The following is a 22,312-nucleotide window of genomic DNA, read 5'->3' as shown; positions in this document are numbered from 1 at the left end:
AAAAAAACTGATATAAAACATGATTTGTAAGTTAATTATGAGCCATTTATTCTATGTATTAAAGCAAATCACTTAAGGATGATGGTGGTTACGAGGAGAGAGGAAGGAAGCACACAGAACTTCTTGAGCGCTTATCATGTGTGAGTTCGTCTGCTAGGAAGCCTCCATGCAACATCTCATAATCCTCACAACAAACTTACTATCTCATATTTCAGGTGAGAAAATTGACGCTTGGCACAGTCAAGTAACTTGCACAGGCCACACAGCAAATACACAGAAGACTGAGATTTGAACCCAGACAATGATTCACTAGAGCCTGCGCTGCAACCATATTTATTCTAAAATTTTCTAACTATATTTTACTATTGCAGACCAGCTCTTCACCTGGTTGATTTGAACCTGTTCCACTTTGTTCCTCCATTTCAATGAAACCTATAGATTCACTCTTAGACATACATATGAAATGTTAAGTTTTACATTACAGTAACATGAGTTCTTTAAACCTTCACAAAAAACAGCTCTTCAGGTAAAAATTTCCAACAAACGATGAACACCACCAGTCACCAGTCTTTCCATTTGGAACATAAACTCCACTCCCTACTCAGCATCTGGTAAGTGCTCCATAACTAGCAGGTGCTCAAAAATCCCTGTCCAATGACAAGGAAAACCATGAAGCAGAAATAAGCACATCAGGCATGAAGCCAATACATTCCACCAACATTTTAAATCGCTTTAATATATGTTTAATAATAAACCCCACTTTAAAATAACATACAAGACAGGATGTAAAATCTGATATGTTCCAAACAAACCTGCCTGACCTGACAGCGGACCTCGTTCCTGGATGGTGCTGCCAGCCCGTCACCTCAGCCAGGCCATTCTTCTCAGCCTTCCAGAGTCTTCGTTTTAAAGCCTGTAAACTAATAGCATTAGCTCAAAAGCTTTTCCTGTGCCCGTCCATCTCTGCCACAAATGTAGATATACCTCATACAAAATTCCTACCCTTAACTAATCTGCACTGCTCAGAATCCTGTCTGAACTCTATCATATCTATGTGTACGTCATGAATGTGTGTGTGCAACTGTGTGTCAATATACAGATTCTCTCTCAAATTAGACCATCGGCTTCTCAACTACATGATGGCTTTACTAAATATTCCCTAGAATGTCCTGATAGAAAAATACAAAGTGCATACTAATGTGTCCATTGAATAAAACTGAACACTCTTTACGCTTCTTTTAAGTGGTACCAACAACACTAAAAGAATATATACAAAAAGAGCAAACAAAGAGAAATTGATTCTGTTTCACAAATCCTTTTAAATTATGTTTACTTCATTTAAATCACCCATCTTTATTCAGGGTATATATTTACCAAAAAAAGATAGATAAGTATTCTCACTTGATTTTTATCCTACCTATGAAGGAGGTCCCCTCTTTCTAATATACCACATGAGGAGAAAACAGATTCAGGTCCACGACTGTCTTCACCTCAAATGCTTTCATTTGTGATGAGAAATTTCATATTAAGAGTACAAGTCTTTACGCCTGACAATTAGTTTTAATCCAAAAAATCAAGGAGAAATTCAAGGATGCTAGTCAATTTAATTATCTTTTTGTGTATTAAAAGTGACTATAAACTATCAGGAAGAACTCTTTAAAACCTCACATGTGTTTTAAAACCTGTGTTTTCCCCTTGAACACGGTTTGCACAGTAAAAGTAATCATTCATAGGTATGACATAAAGTCTGTGAATTATGAGACATTGTTGTCATTACCTCTGTGAATTACAACTTTTGGTCATATGGGTTTGATATCAATTATAAGGGCAGTTCATGTAATATACAGATATATAATAGTGTGCCAGAATCTAATGCAATTCATTCTTATCCGTGAGGTATTATAACACAGCTCACAAAAGGCCAAACTTCGAGTTCAACCTGAAGGTTATTCACTCACATGGAAGGCTTTTTTTTTTTTTTAACAGCTCCTACGTTCTTATCTAAGGATTTCTCCTTTTTCCTATTTGGTCTAAATTTCTCAAAAAGAATATATAATATTAAATCTGAAAATCAAACCATAAGCCATTGTGATCTAATATTGCATATGTGCTGGTATATTTATGTGTACGGTTTTATGTGAATATAAAATAATTCTAATTTTATCTAGAAAATAATCTTCCTATACTAATTATCTATGTTTATTTTTTTAAGAAACAGGAAGTCTTTTCTTCACATATTAAGTATTTCCTTGTACTATATAAAAAATTAAGCTATATTAAAAATTAAAAGAGGTTTTTATATCCCACAAAGAGAAAATGATATGCCATAATCAATCTGTTTCCTTTTTTCTTAAAAGATCTTTTAAATGACCTGGTTTAGAACAAATTACTGCCATTTAAGAGCACAAAATCTAGAAGCAGACAGCCTAGATTCAAATCCTTCAAATCCTGACTCTGCCATTGCCTCTCTGTGGGCTTTATATGGAAAGTCATTTAACTATTCTGTGCCTCAACTTCCTCTCCTGTAAAATGGAAGTGATAAGGAGGATTTATTGCAATGAGTTGTTTGAGAATTAAAAAGAGCCTAGAGGGGCCGGCCCGGTGGCGCAGCAGTTAAGTTCGCACATTCTGCTTCTCTGCGGCCAGGGCTTCGCTGGTTCGGGTCCTGGGTGCGGACATAGCACCGCTTGGCATGCCATGCTGTGGTAGGCATCCCACGTATAAAGTAGAGGAAGAAGGGCACGATGTTAGCTCAGGGACAGGCTTCCTCAGCAAAAAGAGCAGGACTGGCAGTGGTTAGCTCAGGGCTGGTCTTCCTCAAAAAAAAAAAAAAAAAAGGGGGCGGGGCCTAGAGCAAAATTTGACACATATTAGGCACTCAATAAATGTTAGTGAGTTGGTATGATAGTTGTTATTTTAAGTCCCTGATTTTTAAACGTGTTTTTATGAGTTTGCTAAGATGATGTCAATTACTGTTCATCTGACCAACCCCTTGCAGAAGTATTATATGCAGACAGCCTATGTATTATAGGCTATAATGAAATATAACTGCTATTACTGGAAAATATCATTATGGAGGATTTGGTGTCAATGTAACAGTTGATTACAGTAATTTATGTTGCAGCACCTCTGATACTTTATGATATTTAATGCATTTAAATATACAAATACTTTCTTGGTCAAAATACATTGACATTTAGTAGATTTCCCATTTTAAGAGTCTAAAAAATTTTTAAAAGAAACTGAATATTCAAACGGTATTTATTAGCCATCTTTTGTCCTTGCTCTTGCCTCCTTTTCTTTTATGCTTTTTCTTAGGTAAGTCACCCCAGGTCAAGACTTTAAAGATAGCTTGAACACATTAAGTCTTGACATGTAACTTGTAATTTTCAATAGACAATAAAAAGCAAGTTTTCTTGGTGCTAAATAACTGATTGCAGACACCCAGAGGAATGCCACAAAAACACTATGTACACAATCACACAACATGATACTACACTCTCATTCTTCAGTGGCATGTGTTTAAATGTCAGGCCTCCTGGAAAAACTGCATTTCTTGCCTTCCCATGAGCATCTCCCCACTTCCCCCATCTCTCCCCACATAAGTCACCTTGTTTCTCCTGTGGTGGGCCACCAAGCACCAGAGGGATCTCTTGGACAACAGCTACACTGATATCTCTAGCTGCAGGAAACTCATAAGAGATTCTATTTTTGTTTTTGTTTTTTGAGGAAGACTAGCCCTGAGCTAACATCCGCCACCAATCCTCCTCTTTTTGCTGAGGAAGATTGGTCCTCACCTAATAACTGTGCCCATCTTCCTCTATTGTATATTTGGGAGACCTGCCACAGCATGGCTTGATATGCAGTGCATAGCTCCATGCCTAGGATCCGAACTGATGAACCCTGGGCCACCAAAGTGGAGTGCGTAAACTTAACCACTATACCACTAGGCTGGCCCCAAGAAATTTTGGTTCTCATTGACAGAATTGAGACTAGAAGCAAGGTGGCACCACTCCCAGGGCAACAAGAGACCGCATAGAGGGAAGAAAAGTGTTACTGAAGAGAGAGCAACCAAACAGTGACTCACAAACTTTCAAGAAACTAGAACCACCGTCCATAAGCACATCTCCCCTGTCTGGGTCAATGCAAAACACAGAGAGGGGAATCTCTGAGAGTTCTAAGAGTCTATTTCTCTGCTTGTGCATCCCACAATAGCACATCCCACTTTCTACCTTCTCGTGAGGATTTAAGTTACACAACACATTTGTCCTAGGTATTTTTTCATATCTTTTCTCATTGAAATCCTATGGATCACATCCTTTTCCTAATTTTGAAGATATGTTGTTTTCCAAGAGAAAAAGAGTAACTTTTAAATGGGAATCAACAATTACTAATTCAGCAGAGCTAATTATGCTCTTAGGTTTGTTCCAAGTCTCATTTTCACAATATCAAGAGACAGTTTATCTGGAAATAAGCCTATATTCCCCCACTAATCTGTTACCAACACTTTTTGAACCATTAAGTACCCACTAAAAAGAAGGGGAGAGATTAAGGATACATACATTCACACTCACACACACACACACTATATAATAGGAAACAGGTAGTAAATATACAAAAGTAAATATATAATATATCAGGAATGCTAGTTGAAATATGAGTTATCTTAAAGATTCACTAATTCAATCATTCCCTTAATAAACATTTATTGAGAAGATGCTATGTACCAGGGCACTATTGTAGTGGTACAAATACAAAGAGGTAAAAGTCACATGCCCACACATGACTTGGAGAGGGCAAGTGAAATGGTCACTCAGCATTACAGAGTGCAACAGCAGAAGTGCATACAACGAACTGGGTGGTCTTATGTAAGTGGGGGCGGGGTCCAGAAAGGCTTCAGGAGGTTGGTTACACTCAAGCCGGGTTTGAGGGAACCCTCAGAACTTCACCACATGTGAGAGAATTGAGAGCATACCAGCTAGACAGAGGACCACAGGTAAAGTATGAGTCATGAATAACAGGATACTCTGGAGAAACAAAGTTCAGTACTGTTACAGCAGCCAATGAAGCTAGAGATAGGGGTCTGTCTTTGAAGGGCACTAGATATCTCGCTAAGGGGTGAAAGTCTGGACCTACGTATTCTGTGTGGAATGGAGAACAGGAAAATCATCAGGAGATATTTAAGAGGTAGATTGTATAAGAATTGGTACCAACTATATATGGACATTGTTGGAAGGTGGGGAAGCCAGGATTATTCCTTGGTTTCTAGTTTGGGATGTTGAGTGGTTAATGGTACTCTTAGTAATGCCTTTAAATGAGATATAAATATAAAAGGAGATGACTTTTAGGAAAAAAGAGAAGCTCAATGTAAACTTGGTGTATAGGTATCTATGGTACATTCAGGCAGGAGGACATAATACTCTGATACTTAGAAGAAAAGACTAAATTAGAGATACAGATTTGATAGTCATTAACATGTGTGGTAGTTAAAAACCAAAGGAAATGTAAAGTCAATCACCCAGGAAGAAAATGAATGATTAAAAGATAATTTTGGTTATGTTTTAATATCTGTGTCAGAAATTCTCAAATACCATATTTAGAAATATTCTACTTAACATACTATCAACATATAACTAAAGCTAATGTTAAACACTATAAACAAAAACAAAACCATAATTTGTTTTCTTCCTCCAGATTGAAAAAAAAAAGTATAGAGAAAGATGTCAGCATCACGGCAGATTGAGCTCTTCCCTTAGTCTACTCTCCCTAAGATACAATGAAAACGACATTCATAAAGCAAGAGAAGACATTTATACAACATAATAGATGTCGGAGAAATCCATGCAGCCATATGTCTGAAGAGAGGGGTGCAGGACCCCCCAGGAGGCAGTGGAAGGAGGTAAGTGGATCTCCTTTCCCTCCCCCAGCAGCAGTGGGCAGCAATCTAGGGTGCAAGACCTCTCATGGCTGAAGGCACACAACTTTGAGAAGAGAAGGGGGAAAAGGCAGCCTTCCATAGGAACATTTTCACTACTGGAGTGGATTCCCATGGTAGGAAGCACCACACAAAGGCGGCTAAGCAATTGTAGGAGCATCCCCACCAAGCCGAGCAGCCCAGAGGGGCAGACAATGAGTGCAGAGTGGGAGTGTGTGGGATCGTGCACGTGAAAGAAAGCACCTGTCACCCTTCCCTCCTGGTGCACCAGCCCTGCCAGCCAGACATAGCAGGAAATCCCTGCCAAAGCACCTGCACCTATATGGGTAAAGCTGAGTTGGCCAGTGGGCAAAGGCAGATGGGCCCTGTTGGCACAGCTTCCAAGGGATAGGTACAATGGCCAAGGGTGGAGGTGGGCTCAGAAAACACAGCTCTTGTCCCCACCAGTGGTGGCAGGTGGAATCTGCCACCAGAAACCACCACTACATGATGGCAAAAGTCCATCCCATAAAATGGCATACTAAATATATTAACACTTCAGACCAGAAAGAAAATGAAAAGTACCCAGAAATTAATCCTGAAACCATAGAAATTTACAATCTAAACAACAGAGAATTCAATATAGTTATCATAAATTCAATGAGTTACAAGAAAATTCAGAAAGACAGTTCAATGAATTCAAGAATAAAATTAATGAACAGAGAGAATTCCTCACAAAAGAGATTGAAAGAAGAAAAAGAAAACAATCAGAAATGTTGGAGATGAAGAACAGAATGACTGAAATAAAGAAAAATATGGAATCCTTAATTATGAAGGACAGAATCAGTAATTTAGAGGAAAGAAATATAGAAATACTGCAGATGGAGGATGAGAGAGAGCTAAGACTAAAAAAACATGAAGAAATTCTCCAAGAAATATCCAACTCAATAAGGAATTGCAACATAAGGATTATAAGCATTCCAGAGAAAGGGAGAATGGAGCAGAAAACTTGTTCCAAGAAATAATAGCTAAAAACTTCCCAAACCTGGGGAAGGAGCTGGAATTACACGTAAATGAAGCTAACAGAACTCCTAATTACAACAATGTAAAAGACCTTCTCCAAGGCATCTATTAGTAAAGCTGCCAAAAAGAAATGACAGACGAAAAATATTAAGAGCAGCAAGGCACAAGAAAGTAACTTACAAAGGAACCCCTATCAGGCTTTCAGTAATTTCTTAGCTAGGCAAGAGTGGAATGATATATTCAAAATTCTGAAAGACAGAAACTTTCAGCCAATAAGACTCTATCCAGTGAAACTATCCTTCAGATATGAGGGAGAAATAAAACTTTCCCATATAAACAAAAACTGAGGGAGTTCATCACCACAAGACCCCTTCTACGAGAAATGATCAAGAAGGCCCTCATACCTGAAAACAAAAAGAAAGTGTTTACAAAGCCTTGAGCAAGGAGATAAACAGATAAAATCAGAAAATTTCAGCTCTCTAGCAGAACAGGTTAGCAAACATGTAGTTATAGCATTAAAGACAAAGGGAAGGAAAGCATCCAAAATAACTATACTCACTTCATTTTAATCACAAACACAATATGAAATGGAATAAATTGTGACAACAATAACTTAGATGGGGCAGAGGAAAGGGATGGAACCTGCTTAGACTAAGGAAATAAGAGGCTATCAGACAATGGACTATCTCATCTATGAGATCTTTTATACAAACCTCTCAGTAACCACTAAACAAAAATCAGAACAGAGACACATACGATAAATAAAGAGAAAACTGAGAAAATCATCATAAAGAACCACCAAACTGAACTGGCAGTCAGAAATACACAGGATGAGAAACAAAGGAAACACAGAACAACTGAAAGACAAGTGATAAAACGGTAGTATTAAGCTCTCAGGTATCAGAAATCACTCTAAATGGAAACTGATTGAATTCTCCCACCAAAAGACACAGACTCACTGGATGGATTAAGAAACAAGACCCAACATTATGCTGCCTCCAGGAAACACATCTCAGCTCTAAATACAAACACAGGCTCAGAGTGAAGGGATGGAAGACGATACTCCAAGCAAATGGGAAACAAAAGAAAGTAGGTATTGCCATACATATATCAGACAAAGTAGATTTCAAGATAAAAAAGGCAATGAGAGATAAAGAGGGGGAGTAAAAGATGATAAAAGAGACACTCTACCTAGAGGACATAACACTTATAAATATATATGTACCTAACACAGGAGCACCAAAGTACATAAAGCAACTATTAACAGACCCAAAATGAGAAATTAACAGCAACAAAATAATAGTAGGGGACCTCAGCACACCACTTACATCAATGGATAGATCATCCAGACGGAAAGTCAACAAGGAAAGAGTGGATTTAAATGAAAAGCTAGACCAACAGATATATATATAGAACACTCCATCCAAAAACAGCTGAATATACATTCTTCTCAAGTACACATGGAACATTCTCAATCATAGACCATATGTTGGGAAACAAGGCAAGCCTCAATAAATCTAAGAAGACTGAAATCATATAAAGCAACTTTTCGAACCATAATGCTATCAAACTAGAAATCAACTACAGGAATAAGCTGGGAAAGTGACAAATACGTAGACTAAAGAACATGCTACTAAACAACCAATGGATCATCGAAGAAATTAAAGGAGAAATCAAAAACATCTGGAGACAAATGAAAATGAAAATACACCATATCAACTCATATAGGATGCAGCAAAGGTGGTCCAAAGAGGAAATTCATAGCAATACAAGGCACCTTAACAAACAAGAAAAATCTCAAATAAGTAATCTTAAACTACACCTAACAGAACTAGGAAAAGCAGAACAAACAAAGCCCAAACTCAGTAGAAGGAGAGAAATAAAAATTAGAGCAGAAATAAATGAAACACAAACCAAAAAAACAGTAGAAAGGATCAATAAAACTAAGAGCTGGCTCTTTGAGAAGATAAACAAAATCGACAAACCTTAGCCAGACTCACTAAGAAAAAAGGAGAGAAGGCTCAAATAAAATTAGAAATGAAAGAGGAGAAATTACCTAGAGAAAATACACAAAGGATAACACAGAAATACAAAGGAATAAAAGAGAATACTATGAAAAATGATATTCCAACAAATTGGACTATCTAGAAGAAAGGGAGAAATTCTTAGACTGATACAACCTCCCAAAACTGAGTCAAGAAAGAATACAGAATCCAAATAGACCAATCACAAGTAAAGAGATTGAAACAGTAATCAAAAACCTCCCAAAAAATAAAGTTCAGGACCAGATGGTTTCCCTGGAGAATTCTACCAAACATTCAAAGAAGATTTGACACCTATCCTTCTCAAACTATTCCAAAAATTGAAGAAGACAGAACACTTCCTAACTCATTCTACAAGGCCTGATTCCAAAGCCAGACAAGGACAACACAAAGAAGGAAAATTACAGGACAATATTGCTGTTGACCATAGATGCAAAATCCTCAACAAAATATTGGCAAACCGAATAGAGCAATACATCAAAAGGATCATACACCATAATCAAGTGTGATTTATACCAGGTATGCAGGGATGGTTCACCATCCACAAATCAATCAATGTGATAAACCACATTTAAAAAATGAGGAATAAAAACCACATGATCATCTCAATAGATGCAGAGACAGCATTTGACAAGATCCAACATCCATTTATGGTAAAAACTCTCAATAAAATGGGTATAGAAGGAAAGTATCTCAACATAATAAAGACCATGTATGACAAACCCACAGCCAATATAACACTCAATGGTGAAAAACTGAAAGCCATCCCTCTGAGAATAGGAACTCGATAAAGATTCCCACTCTTATTCAACATAATAAAGGAGGTTTTGGTCAGAGCAATTAGGCAAGAAAAAGAAATAAAAGGTACCCAAATTGGCAAGGAAGAAGTGAAACTCTCACTGCGTGCAGATGACATGATTCTATACATAGAAAACAGTAAAGAATCCATCAGAAAACTATTAGAAGTAATCAGCAACTACAGCAAAGTTGCAGGGTACAAAACCAACTTAGAAAAATCAGTTGCCTTTCTAACGAACTAAGAGAAAGAGAACTCAAGAATACAATCCCATTTACAGTCTCAACAAAAAGAATAAAACATCTAGGAATAAATTTACCCAAGGAGGTGAAAGACCTATACAATGAAAGCTATAAGACATTATTGAAAGAAATCAATTATGACATAAAGAAATGGGAGGACATTCCATGCACATGGATTGGAAGAATAAACATAGTTAAAATGTCCATACTACCTAAAGCAATCTACAGATTCAAGGCAATCCTAATCAGAATCTCAATGACATTCTTCATGGAAATAGAACAAAGCATCCTAAAATTCATATGGGATAACAAAAGACCCCGGATAGCTAAAGCAATCCTGAGAATAAAGAACAAAGCTGGAGGCATCACAATTCCTGACTTCAAAATATACTACAAAGCTATAGGAATCAAAACAGCACAGTACTGATACAAAAACAGACTCACAGATCAATGGAACAGAATTGAAAACCCAGAAATAAACCACGCATCTACAGACAGCTAATATTTGACACAGGAGCTGAGAATATACAATGGGAAAAGGAAAGTTTCTTCAATACTTTTGGGAAAACTGGACAGCCACACGCAAAAGAATGAAAGTAGACCACTATCTCATGCCATACACAAAAATTAACATAAAATGCAGTAAAGATTTGAAGGCAAGATGTGAAACCATAAAACTCCCAGAAGAAAATATAGGCAGTACACTCTTTGACATTGGTCTTAGAAACATCGTTTCAAATGCCACGTCTACTCGGGCAAGGGAAACAAAAGAAAAAGTAAACAAGTGGGACTACATCAGACTAAAGAGCTTCTGCAAGGTAAAGGAAACCATGAACAAAGTGGAAAGACAAAATATTTGCAAATCATATATCCAACAAGGGGTTAATCTCCAAAATATATAAAGAGTTCATACAACTCAACAACAAAAATACAAATAACTCAATCCAAAAATGGGCAGAAGATATGAACATTTTTCCAAAGATATACAGATAGCCAAAAGGCACAAGAAAAGATGTTCAACATCACTAATCACCAGGGAAATGCAAATCAAAACTACAATGAGATATCACCTTATACCTGTTAGAATGTCTATAATTACCAAGACAAAAAATAACAAATGTTGGAGAGGGTGTGAAGAAAAGGGAACCCACATACACTGCTGGTGGGAATGTAAACTGGTGCAGCCACTACAGAAAACAGTATGGAGATTTCTCAAAAAATTAAAAATAGAAATACCACATGACCCAGCTATCCCACTACTGGGCATTTATCCAAAGAACTTGAAATCAACAATTCAAAGAGACTCATGCACCCCTATGTTCATTGAAGTATTATTCACAACAGCCAAGATGTGGAAGCAACCCAAATGCCCATCAACTGATGAATGGATGAAGATGTGGTGTATATATATATATATATATATATACACACACACACACACAACAGAATACTACTCAGGCATAAAAAAAGACACAATCATCCCATTTGCAACAACATGGATGGACCCTGAGGCTATTATGTTAAGTGAAATAAGCCAGACAAAGAAAGACAAACACCTTATGATTTCGCTCATATGTGGAAGCTAAACAAATACATAAACAAAGAAAACAGATTAGTGGCTACCAGAGGGGAAGGGGGTTTAGGGGTGGGCATAAGGGGTAAAGGGACACACTTATATAGTGACTGACAAATAATGTACAACTGAAATTTTAAAATGTTATAAACTATTATGACGTCAATAAAAAAAGTATAGAAAGGTAAATTATTTGGAATGACATATTTCACTCAGAAAACTACAAAATCCACACTTTTATTTTCCTTAATAAATTTTCTTAATTTTTCATGAAAACACCATGGTAAATAAACCACAGCATTAGTAATTTATAATTATCCAAAAACCTTAACACCGTAAACTCGTATTTTGAGTAGCAAACATTCTGAAGTCAAAAACAAGGGTAGCAATAACAATTTAGAATAAACACCTTAAAATTCACATACATCTAGAACTATTATTTAGACTGTTAATTACAAATTAAAGAATGAGAAAGAGAAAGGGTGCAACACAGAAGTCTCATTCTAGTTTACTAATTACAAGGCCTCTGGCTTGATGCTTAGAGAGTAATTCTGATCTCTGAATATGGAATGCCCTAAATTTTGTTCTTTGGAACGTATTGGTACTTTAACAGGATGAATTTCCTATCTTTCAGTCAAAACAAATGTATAAACATTTTATGAATACGGCCTTTCGTAAATAGTAAAAGGCACAAATCAATATTAGTCTCAGACTAGTCATCCTTTTCAGTTCTATCTTAATATACTAGAGATGTTGACTTCAGTGTATGAATAGATGTTAAGGTGTCAGTTTTATATTGCTGACTTCAAAAAGCTAGACAGAACAGTAAATATTTCATTTTACATATATGATAAAATAACTGTTTAGTATTGAACACTTATATTTACAGTCTTATATCATAGTAGTCCGAAATAAAGAAGAAATTTTAAAAGAATATTAGAAGAATATGTGATGATTTTTTTTTCTAAAAGAGATAATCTCTTGGGCTACGTTTAGAATAACAAGTTTGCACTCTAAGTAATAAGATAAGATATCCAGTAAACATCAGGTTTATGTCTGATATCATAAGCAAAAAGGGAAATGGTGACATCATTTCACATTTCAAAAGAAAATGAAAATATGCCAACGTTCAATGAGTTTGAGAATGTGAGGCAGTGTGGGGTAGAACTTAAGACTACACATAAGGTTTGGGGTCAGGCAGGACTCATTTTAAGTCCCAGATCTAGAACTTGTTAAGTATATGACCCTATAAAAGTGACCTCTCGGAGCTTGTTTCCTCATCTATATATCCGGAAAAATATTGGTATCCACTTCAAAGAAGTGTTGTAAGGGTCAAGCGTAAAGCACTTGGTACCACAGTCAATTGTCAATGGATATTACTTTCAATTTCTCTTAATCTTTTCTATTTTTCTTTTTTCCATAGCACTTCTCATTTATTTTACAAATTAAATTTAAATTTTACAAAAAATACAACAAATACAGACAACGCACCCATCGGAATCCGTTTAACATTGTTGCTTTTGTTGTGAGCAGTTGAATCTGTCAACTGTGCTGCTGATCTACTATCAAGATGTCTCTTTTTGACAATGTCAGTGACTCTTGACCCTTTATCACTGTTATATGGTCACTTTGTGTCCCTGCTGTATTGAACAAGCGATAGGACATTGCAGGATGACCCTCGAAAGCATACAGAGACTTTTTTAAAGGGATGTATGCAGGTTTATGAATGAAACCCTTCCAAAATTCTTTTTAACTGCAATTGGGGGAGGCTGTTTTAAAATGCAATATTTAGGGATATATAACTTCATCCTCACTCAGAATGCCATCCTTTACCATGATGAAAACTACATAAAGGTAATTAACAAAGTTACCTTAAAAAGCCTACCTTAAAAAAATAGATTATGATTTATCTAAAATTTTTTCTATGTAAGTCAGTTTTTAGTGAGATTTACTCCACTAATATAATTATGATCTATTAATATTGTAATTAAGAAAACATTTTTCACAAATATTGATTATATACCTACACACACACTTAATTGCAATACTAAAAATACAAGTATAAATACAAAAGCAAACACACAGGTAGAGTAATATTCATGTTACTCTCAAACTATAAATAATCTAGGAACAATCTTAATGTCACTTTTTTTACTTTAAAGAAAATACTATTATTCTTGTTAAAACAGATTTTAAATATAGTGTTGCAAAACCTGAGGTAATTCCATTAAAAAAGAAAGTAAATTTCCCATGCATACTGTGCGATACTAAAAAATACATCGAATAGGTTTTAATATTTTTTCTACATAAAAACAATATTAATCTTTGAAAATGGCTAATATGACTTTGATATGTAATTTAAATCATTTGGTTAAAGGTAAGGATTTGACGAACCTTAAGATAGAATGCTAAGTAAAACCGAGCGTGTGTGTTGACCAAGGCACACTGGCATTACTTTGTAGAGCCGATCAATAGATATTAGCTTTAAAAAGAAAGATATAGAAAGAAGCTGCAGCATATTTTTAAAATGACAGGGTGAAGGTTTAAACTGTCTCAATCAAGACTCAATTTTTTCTTCTCAGTTTTTCCAGCTGTTCTCTTCCAGTTAAGACTCTTCATTTCAAATAAATTGAATTAGTTCCAATTGATCATAGCCAACACTTACACAGCTTTATCCATGCTTCTTTACTTTTATAAGGCAAAGCCTAACAAAGACTGCTAAGCTCCAAGTCAAATGTCAGGAGACAACATTCATACCTCATTCATTCTCACCCAGAAAAAAATTTCAGAAATGATTATTCTGCCTATAGCAAAAGCACTAAATTATGCTTCCTATTTTAATTGCTATCTCTTGATCAGTTTAATTAATTGAAGAATTAAGTCTCAGACTGCTACAAAAATAAATTAATATAGCTATGCCTATTAGACTACCTACAGCTTCCAAATAAGAATTCATTCAAAAAAACAGGCAAATATCTCTGTCATGATATAATTTCTATTTATTTTATGAGGAGATACTAATAGAGCAATTCCTTTTAAATAATCGAAAAAATCCTTTATTTCTCAAAGTGAATGGCTAGACTGGCCAGATTTCCCTTCCGTAGTACTTGTGCTGTACAACACTGGCTGTCTCAAAATAAGATTATTGTGCTTGAAATAGGTTTCACTCGACGCATCTACCATATTTTTCATAATGCAATTTATATAGGATTCTAGTCAATAAAAAGAAATACGGTTTTCTTCTAAACCCTCACAAAAATCTATACCACATCTTAATCAAGTCACACCATCTAAAGGTAACCTGAACGATCCACAGACTGCAGCATGCTAGTTGCTGTGACAACACGTTAAGGAAGCCTTTTTGAGTTATTTAAATTCTGTGGCTATTGAACATTCTTGCCCATAGTACCCATGGCATGAAATGAATTCATCAACTAATCAAAGCCATTCGTCACCTATGTTTAACTGAACTTCTTACAGATTACAGTTTATGTAGCATTAATTGACTCCCCAAACTAGATTTTCACTTTTAAGCTTCTTGATTTTTTTAACAATAAAATAAAAACAATCATGTGTTATAACACTATGTCATGACTTTGGTAGTGCGTAATTCAAAATTTCTATGTACTGATTTAATAATGCTTACTCGAGTGCTCAAAAATTCAGCTTTTATTCTAGAATGCAAATTGAGTAATTTTATTATTGCAAACGCAATTTTTTTCTTCTATGAATTAAACCACTTCTTTTTATAGACTAGAAGGCCTTTAAAATTTACAGAGAATTAAAACACATCTATAACATTACTAAAAGAGAAAACAATGAAAACTGAATGAAGCAAGAACTAGTTAAAAAAAATCTGCAAATGAAATAATTTCCTTTAGTAGCCACTGAAACAAACTCCACAACTGTGAAGTGCTAAATGACCTTCAGAAAAGTTAGAAATTTCTGGAATCATTTATATTTAATTTGGATCTTTTTTCAATCAATGAACTGATACATTAAAAAGAATTAAAAAGTAACGAGTAATAGCCACCACCATGCCATTCTTACTGAAAACTAGATGCTCCCCAACTTAGTCAACTACTTATTTGCAGCAGTGGTACAAGGCTATAGGTTTTTATTTTTATTTATTTATTTATTTTTGAGGAAGATTAGCCCTGGGCTAACTACAGCCAATCCTCCATCTTTTTGGTGAGGAAGACTGGCCCTGAGCTAACATCCATGCCCATCTTCCTCTACTTTATATGTAGGACGCCTACCACAGCATGGCTTTTGCCAAGCAGTGCCATGTCCGCACCTGGGATCCAAACTAGCGAACCCAGGTCCGCCAAGAAGCAGAACGTGCGAACTTAACTGCTGTGCCACCAGGCCAGCCCAAGGCTATAGTTTTTTTTTTTTTTAAGATTTTTCTTTTCCTTTTTCTCCTCATAAGCCCCCCAGTACATAGTTGTATATTCTTAGTTGTGGGTCTTTCTGGTTGTGGCATGTGGGATGCCGCCTCAGCATGGCTGGATGAGTGGTGCCATGTCCACGCCCAGGATTCAAACTGACAAAAACACTAGGCCACCTGCAGCAGAGCGCGAGAACTTAACCACTCGGCCACGGAGCCGGCCCCAGCTACGGGTTTTTAAATAGAGGCTTTGTAAATTTTCCAGGGAGATCGTTAGGCCCCCTCCACTTCTTCCCAGTGAAAACATCTTAAAGGCATTCAGGCGGTAAGAGTAAAAACCCTGCCACACAGAGCTTTAAAAGAAAAAACCTCCCTGTAGTTTTTTTTCCCCTCTTTAATTTTTGTTGGAAATTTTACTGATATTTTCTGGGCATGCTTCTTTTCAAATTATCGATTACTATTAACCCAATATCTGTTGCTTCACAATAATTATAGATTTATATGGTCAGATATTACATATTAACCATCCACTCCAAAAACAAAAGTTTATCATTCTTAATATCAATAAAAATATTATACTGAGTTGTTTTCATCCTCTGTGCACTAAAAGAAACTGAGCTGAATTCATCTGGAGGTCCAGTAACTGAAACTGACTTGTCTCTGAAAAGATTGTCTAAACATATGTGGTGAATGGCTCTCCTAAATTTTACTTTATGCTGGGTTATGTGATAAATAATACAGATAAGAATGTTCAATATCCAAACAATGTAAATTACTTTAAAAAGTAACATTTATTTCTACAGTCTAGGTACAAAGAGGATCTGTAAGTTTCCCTACGGAGCCTATCTTGCATGTATTGCTATTACAACTTTAGTATATTTCAGTTTACCCTATACTTCAAAACTTTTCATAACATAATAGGTGGATTCCTCTGCATATTCCAAGGCTTTAGTAATGATCCTAGCCCCTGAAGTAGAAGGTATTCAGAAAACCAAACACACAGCCAGCAGGTTCATTATTATAGCAACAATGAGCAAACCTAGACCCAAAAAACTGTTCTGCTTCTTTCCACTTGAAGACCAAAAAGGGCACTAAAGAGTCTCATAAAACTAAACACTCCATCAGTACAAGTTTTCATCTTTTCCATCAGCATATTTAGTGCCACTACAAATGACCTGAACGCATTTTCCAATATCGGACAAAGCTCATCCAGATTACGTTAAAGATGTCTCTCCTTACCAGTTGTGATGTCATCATCTACAAGGTCATGCTCTTCCTCCTGCGCTTTGGCTTCTGGCCCCAAAGCATCGGGAGCAGTGCTGACAGTCTGTGTGGCTTCTGCTGACACTCCAGCTAGAACAAATGAGAACCACAAGGTTTAGTTTAGAAAAACTAAACGAAAGGCGGACCAAAACTTACACCTTCTTAATTTACTCATTTGGATACAAATGCAATATATTAAAAAAAATACAATATATTCACCAAAATTAGAAAGAGGCACAAATTAATGAACAAAAACATTCATGTGTGCTTTATTTCTTTATATGTTTATATTTATAAGGGTACAAACTATACTGACTTTTAACCAAGATCCAGGAAAAACAGAAAAAGCATTTTTACCTGATTCCTTTCAATATTTTTGCTACAGTTACTTTAGCTAACTTAGACATAATTACGCTACAAAGAGGGGAGAAACCTAGAAAGTGCAGGACTATTTTAAATGTTTACTCCTCATTAACATTAGTTTGCTTATAATTGAGGGGTTGGGAGGAAGGATGATGACCAAAGAGGGATTTGTGCCCTGGGTCTAGGTAAGAGACCTGAAATGCACTGCCCCAAAAGAGTATAATATCTGTCTACGAAGCAATTAAATATGAGGTCAGATAATTATCACACTGAAAGAACCTAACTGAGAGTAGACAGGTGAACTAGATCAGGGGGCCAAAAGCTTCCATTCTGTAAATCACCTGAGAACTTGCCAGTTCATTCAAATGTCTGTTCCCTAGATACCTATCTTCCCAACCTTGATGATACATTTTCCTGTCAATCTGCATCTACTGCATTATTTCTCATTTAGCAATGGATAATAGGGTATCTCAATATTTTTCATATGGTTATCAGCAGGTATTACTCAATCACAGTATACAGAAATCTCACCATTGGAAGTTACTTCAGGAACTGAACCTTCTAATCAGTCTTCTAAACAAGTACTTCAGAACTGCATACATAGAACCCACCAAAATATTTTAAAAACCAAAAGCTACAATATTCAATGACTACTTTTCTTCCGAGGTATGCTGACAAACATTTCCATGTGAAATTCCACCTTGATTCCTCAGGTTTACCAAAATCATCAAGAGAGGAACAATCTTGGTTGTTAACCATTAGAATGATCCAGAACTAGATCTACCAGTAGGCAGTTCCAAGGCCTAATGATTTAAATTTGGGGATGAGGACATACCATTTTAGTACTACAACTTTGTTCAGGATTGCTCCAACAAAAAAATGAACAATGTCAAATCAATGGTCCCTGATGAATGCAAAATGAGAAAGCCATCCCTTTGTAGTGTCATTTTTGTTGTTGGGTTTTCAAGATAAAATTTTAAAATAAAGAAGGGCGATTACCAGAAAAATAGTATGAAGTGAATTACTTAAGCATGGCTATCAGTAAAATAATCACAAAGAGGAGGAGATAAGGTAAATGCTACATTCCTAAATAAAGATTTATGGCTTAAATATAAAATCAAAGATTATTTCATATTATTAAATCAAAACAAAAATCTCTGAAATTTCTCAATCTCATTCCTTAGCCCTTGATAATTTTGAAAATTATCAGAGAAACAGGGAAAAGATATTAAGAAACAGTTTAAATAGTAACAATCATTATTAGTATTTTCCTTTCCTGTAAAATTAAGGGATTCAATGAAAATAAAGCTAGTAATTATGTAGTAACAAGTTTACAAATCCATTTAAATTTATCACATTTAATCAGAGAGGTTAAGTAATTGCTCAACATAACACAGCTACTAAATTCAGGAATCAGTATTGACACATAGGTCTTCTGATTTCGAACTCCAATATCCTTTTAACCAACAAATCCTTCCAGGGACTGAGTTCCTCAGGGCAGGGTAGGAGAATATTACAGCATAACCATGAGAAATAACGAATCACATGACACTGAGTACAAATACTGTCAAGCCCTCCTTGGAGTTCTTGTGCTGTGCCAGGGAACTGGTCAACTGAAGGCATTCACTATTTTGGGAGAGAGCTTAAAGAGCAAACGTGTGTATCTCAAAGTAACTGAGGTTGAAAGACCAAGAAGTAGCTATGCTGAAACTGGTTCTTTGATCAATGTTTTCCAAAACAAAGTAAGGGCTATAAAATCCTTTATCTGTTGGCAGAAAAAGAAAAAAAAAACCCTAAAGACCAATATTTCTCATAAATTCAGTCTCAAAAATGCTTAACAAAATACAAGCAAATAGAATTCAGCAACATATACAAAGAATTATACATCATGACCAAGTAAGCTTTATTCCAGGGATGCAAGTCTAGTTCTATATTTGAAAAATCAATCAACGTAATCCAAAATATTAACAGGGTAAAGAAGAAAAAAAACATATAATCATATCAATCATTTGACAAAATTCAACATCAATTCATGATTAAAAAAAAAACCCTTAGAAAAACAGAAATAGAGGAGAACTACTTCAGCTTAATAAAGAGCATCTATTAAATACCTACAGCTAACATTATACTTGATGGTGAAAGACTGAATGTTTTCCTCCTCTGATCAGGAATGAACCAAAGATGTCCACACTTACAACTCTTATTTCATATAGCATTGGAAGATCTAGCCAATGCAATAAAGCAAGAAAAGAAAACATATACAGTTTGGAATGGAGGAGGTAAATTGTTCCTTTTCAAGGATAAAATGATTATCTATATGGAAAATCCAAAAGAATCTACAAAAAAAGCTGAACTAATAAATGAGTTCAGCAAGACTGGAGAATATAAGAAAAAAAAACATTTAAAAGATCAATTTTATTTCCATATGCTAGCAATGGACATGTGGATACCTAAATTAAAAAAAAAAAATATTAACAATGGTTCAAAAAACAGAAATACTTAACTGTAAATCTAAAAAACACATATACAGGACTTGTATGCTGAAACCTACAAAACACATGAAAAAAATCAAAGATCTAAATAAGGAAATGGTGAGACATACTGCGTTCATGGATTAGAAGATTCAACATAGTAAAGATGCCAATTCTCCATAAATTGATATACAGGGTTAATGCAATTCCTATCAAAATCCCAGCATGATTTTTTGCAGATATAGACAAAATTTTTCTAAAATTATATGGAAAGACAAAAGAACTAGAATAGCCAAAAGAATTTTAGGGGAAAAAAAGAATAAGATAGGAAAAATCAGTCTATCCCATTTCAAGACTGATTATATGGTAAAATTTATTAAAACTATGTGGTTTGGGAATAGAGAACTCAGAAAAAGCAGCACACAAATATGCCCAACTGCTTTTCAACAAAGGTACAAAAGCAATTGAATGGAGCAAAGATAGTCTCTTCGACAAATGTGCTATATACCTAGATATCCACAGACAAAAATATGAACCTAAGGCTCACAGCTTATATAAAAATTAACTCAAAATGGATCATGGACTTAAATGCAGAACATAAAATTATAAAACTTTTAGAAAAAAAAAGTAGGAGAAAATCTCAGATCTAAGGCTAGACCTGATATCAAAAGCACAATCCATAAAAGGGAAAACTGGTAAAATGGACTTCATCAAAATTAAAAACTTTGCTCTGCAAAAGACTCTTTTAAGAGAACAAAAAACAAGGTACAGACTGGGATAAAAGATTCAAAAATCACATATCCAACAAGGATCTAGTACTTAAATTATATAAGGAAGTCTCAAAACTCAACAGTAAACAGCCTGGCAATTCCTCAAAAGGTTAAACAGAGTTATTATATGACCCAGCAATTCCACTCCCAGGGAATGAAAACATATGTCCACATAGACTCGTATTTGAATGTTTATAGCAGCATTATTCACAAAAGCCAAAGAGTGTAAACAATCCAAACTGATGAATAAATGTAAAGAACAGCACAATTTATTGATAGATAAGTAAATTGTGATGTATTCATCTTGTGGAATACTAATCAGCACTACAAAGAAAGGAAGTACTAAGCAAAAGAAGCTGGTCGTAAAACACTACTTGTTGTATGATTCCATTTATATGAAATACCCAAAACAGACAAATCCATAGACACAGAAAGGACGTCTATCATTGCTCAGGGCTGGGAGAACTGGGGGAAATGGAGAGTGATACTATGGGTACAGAATTCCTTTTTGGGGTGATGACAATGTTCTGAAATTGATTGTGGTGATGATTGTACAACTCTGAATATGCTGAAAACTACTGAATTGAACACTTTCAAGGTTGAATTTAATGGAATGTGCATTATTTCTCGATAAAACTGTTAAAAAAAAGTTTGCCCTTCTAACATTCCAGATGAACCACAGCATACACGCTACTTCTGTGTACTCCCCTGGTACCTTTTCTGCAATGTAGCTGAAGAAAAAAGGGAGAAAAAGAGCCACACAGAACATTTATGCAATAAGAAAAAATTTGCCATGAATATTTTCTTCTGTCAGGAAGAAGTAATGTTTCCTTTTTAATTTTTTTAAAAATTAAACTACATTCTTGATTTTGACTGTATGGGTAACTCATTCTGTTAGTCCTCACAGTCAAAATTTCTGGATTCTTTTGCTATCAATCAATGAAAAAAAGATTGATTTGTCTGCTGCAAAATTATATATATTTCATTTTTTTAAAGATCAGTTAAATATCCTAACTTCAGCCAAACTGGGAATTGAGATGGTAACGAAATACCCAAGAATCCTAACCTTTGTTGGAAGATATAAAGACAAAAGTTACTGAGAATGGAAAGATCAACTTACTACAAACAACTTTCAAATCCAAATGGTACATATCATTTAAAACTAATTGTAACAATTTGTTTTAAGGAAATGACAGATTTTCCTTATGAACTTTTGAACCATATAGTTACGGTAAAAGATGAGCAAAACCATTATTTAATCCTTTTAAGCATGATAATCATTATCTGAAAAAGGAACAATAACATTTCTTAAAATTTCTAACCATAACTGAGCTATTTCTAATCTACACAGTATTTGGTTACATGTTATCATCTTACGATAACAGGCAGTCATTACAGCAGACATTCTATAAAAGGTAAAACTATAGGATAGAAATCAAATCAGTGGTTGCCAGAGGCTAGGAGT

The 22,312-nt window shown here is 35.2% G+C and overlaps 1 protein-coding gene across 27 annotated transcripts in view; it reads right to left on the bottom strand.

Annotated features, from left to right (window-relative positions):
- Positions 1-22,312, bottom strand: part of WDR7 (WD repeat domain 7) — a 355,090-nt gene that overhangs the window by 179,131 nt on the left and 153,647 nt on the right. For all 27 annotated transcript variants that reach the window (XM_070627699.1, XM_070627700.1, XM_070627703.1 and 24 more), the window contains one exon: positions 17,220-17,333. In XM_070627699.1, coding sequence (XP_070483800.1) covers positions 17,220-17,333 — 114 coding nt within the window. The remainder of the gene's footprint in view (positions 1-17,219; positions 17,334-22,312) is intronic.

This window comes from Equus przewalskii, chromosome 7, assembly GCF_037783145.1.
Source record: "Equus przewalskii isolate Varuska chromosome 7, EquPr2, whole genome shotgun sequence".
Classification (NCBI taxonomy): domain Eukaryota; kingdom Metazoa; phylum Chordata; class Mammalia; order Perissodactyla; family Equidae; genus Equus; species Equus przewalskii.
The sequence above is the reverse complement of the archived record's forward strand: the minus strand, read 5'-3'. Positions and strand labels throughout refer to the sequence as shown.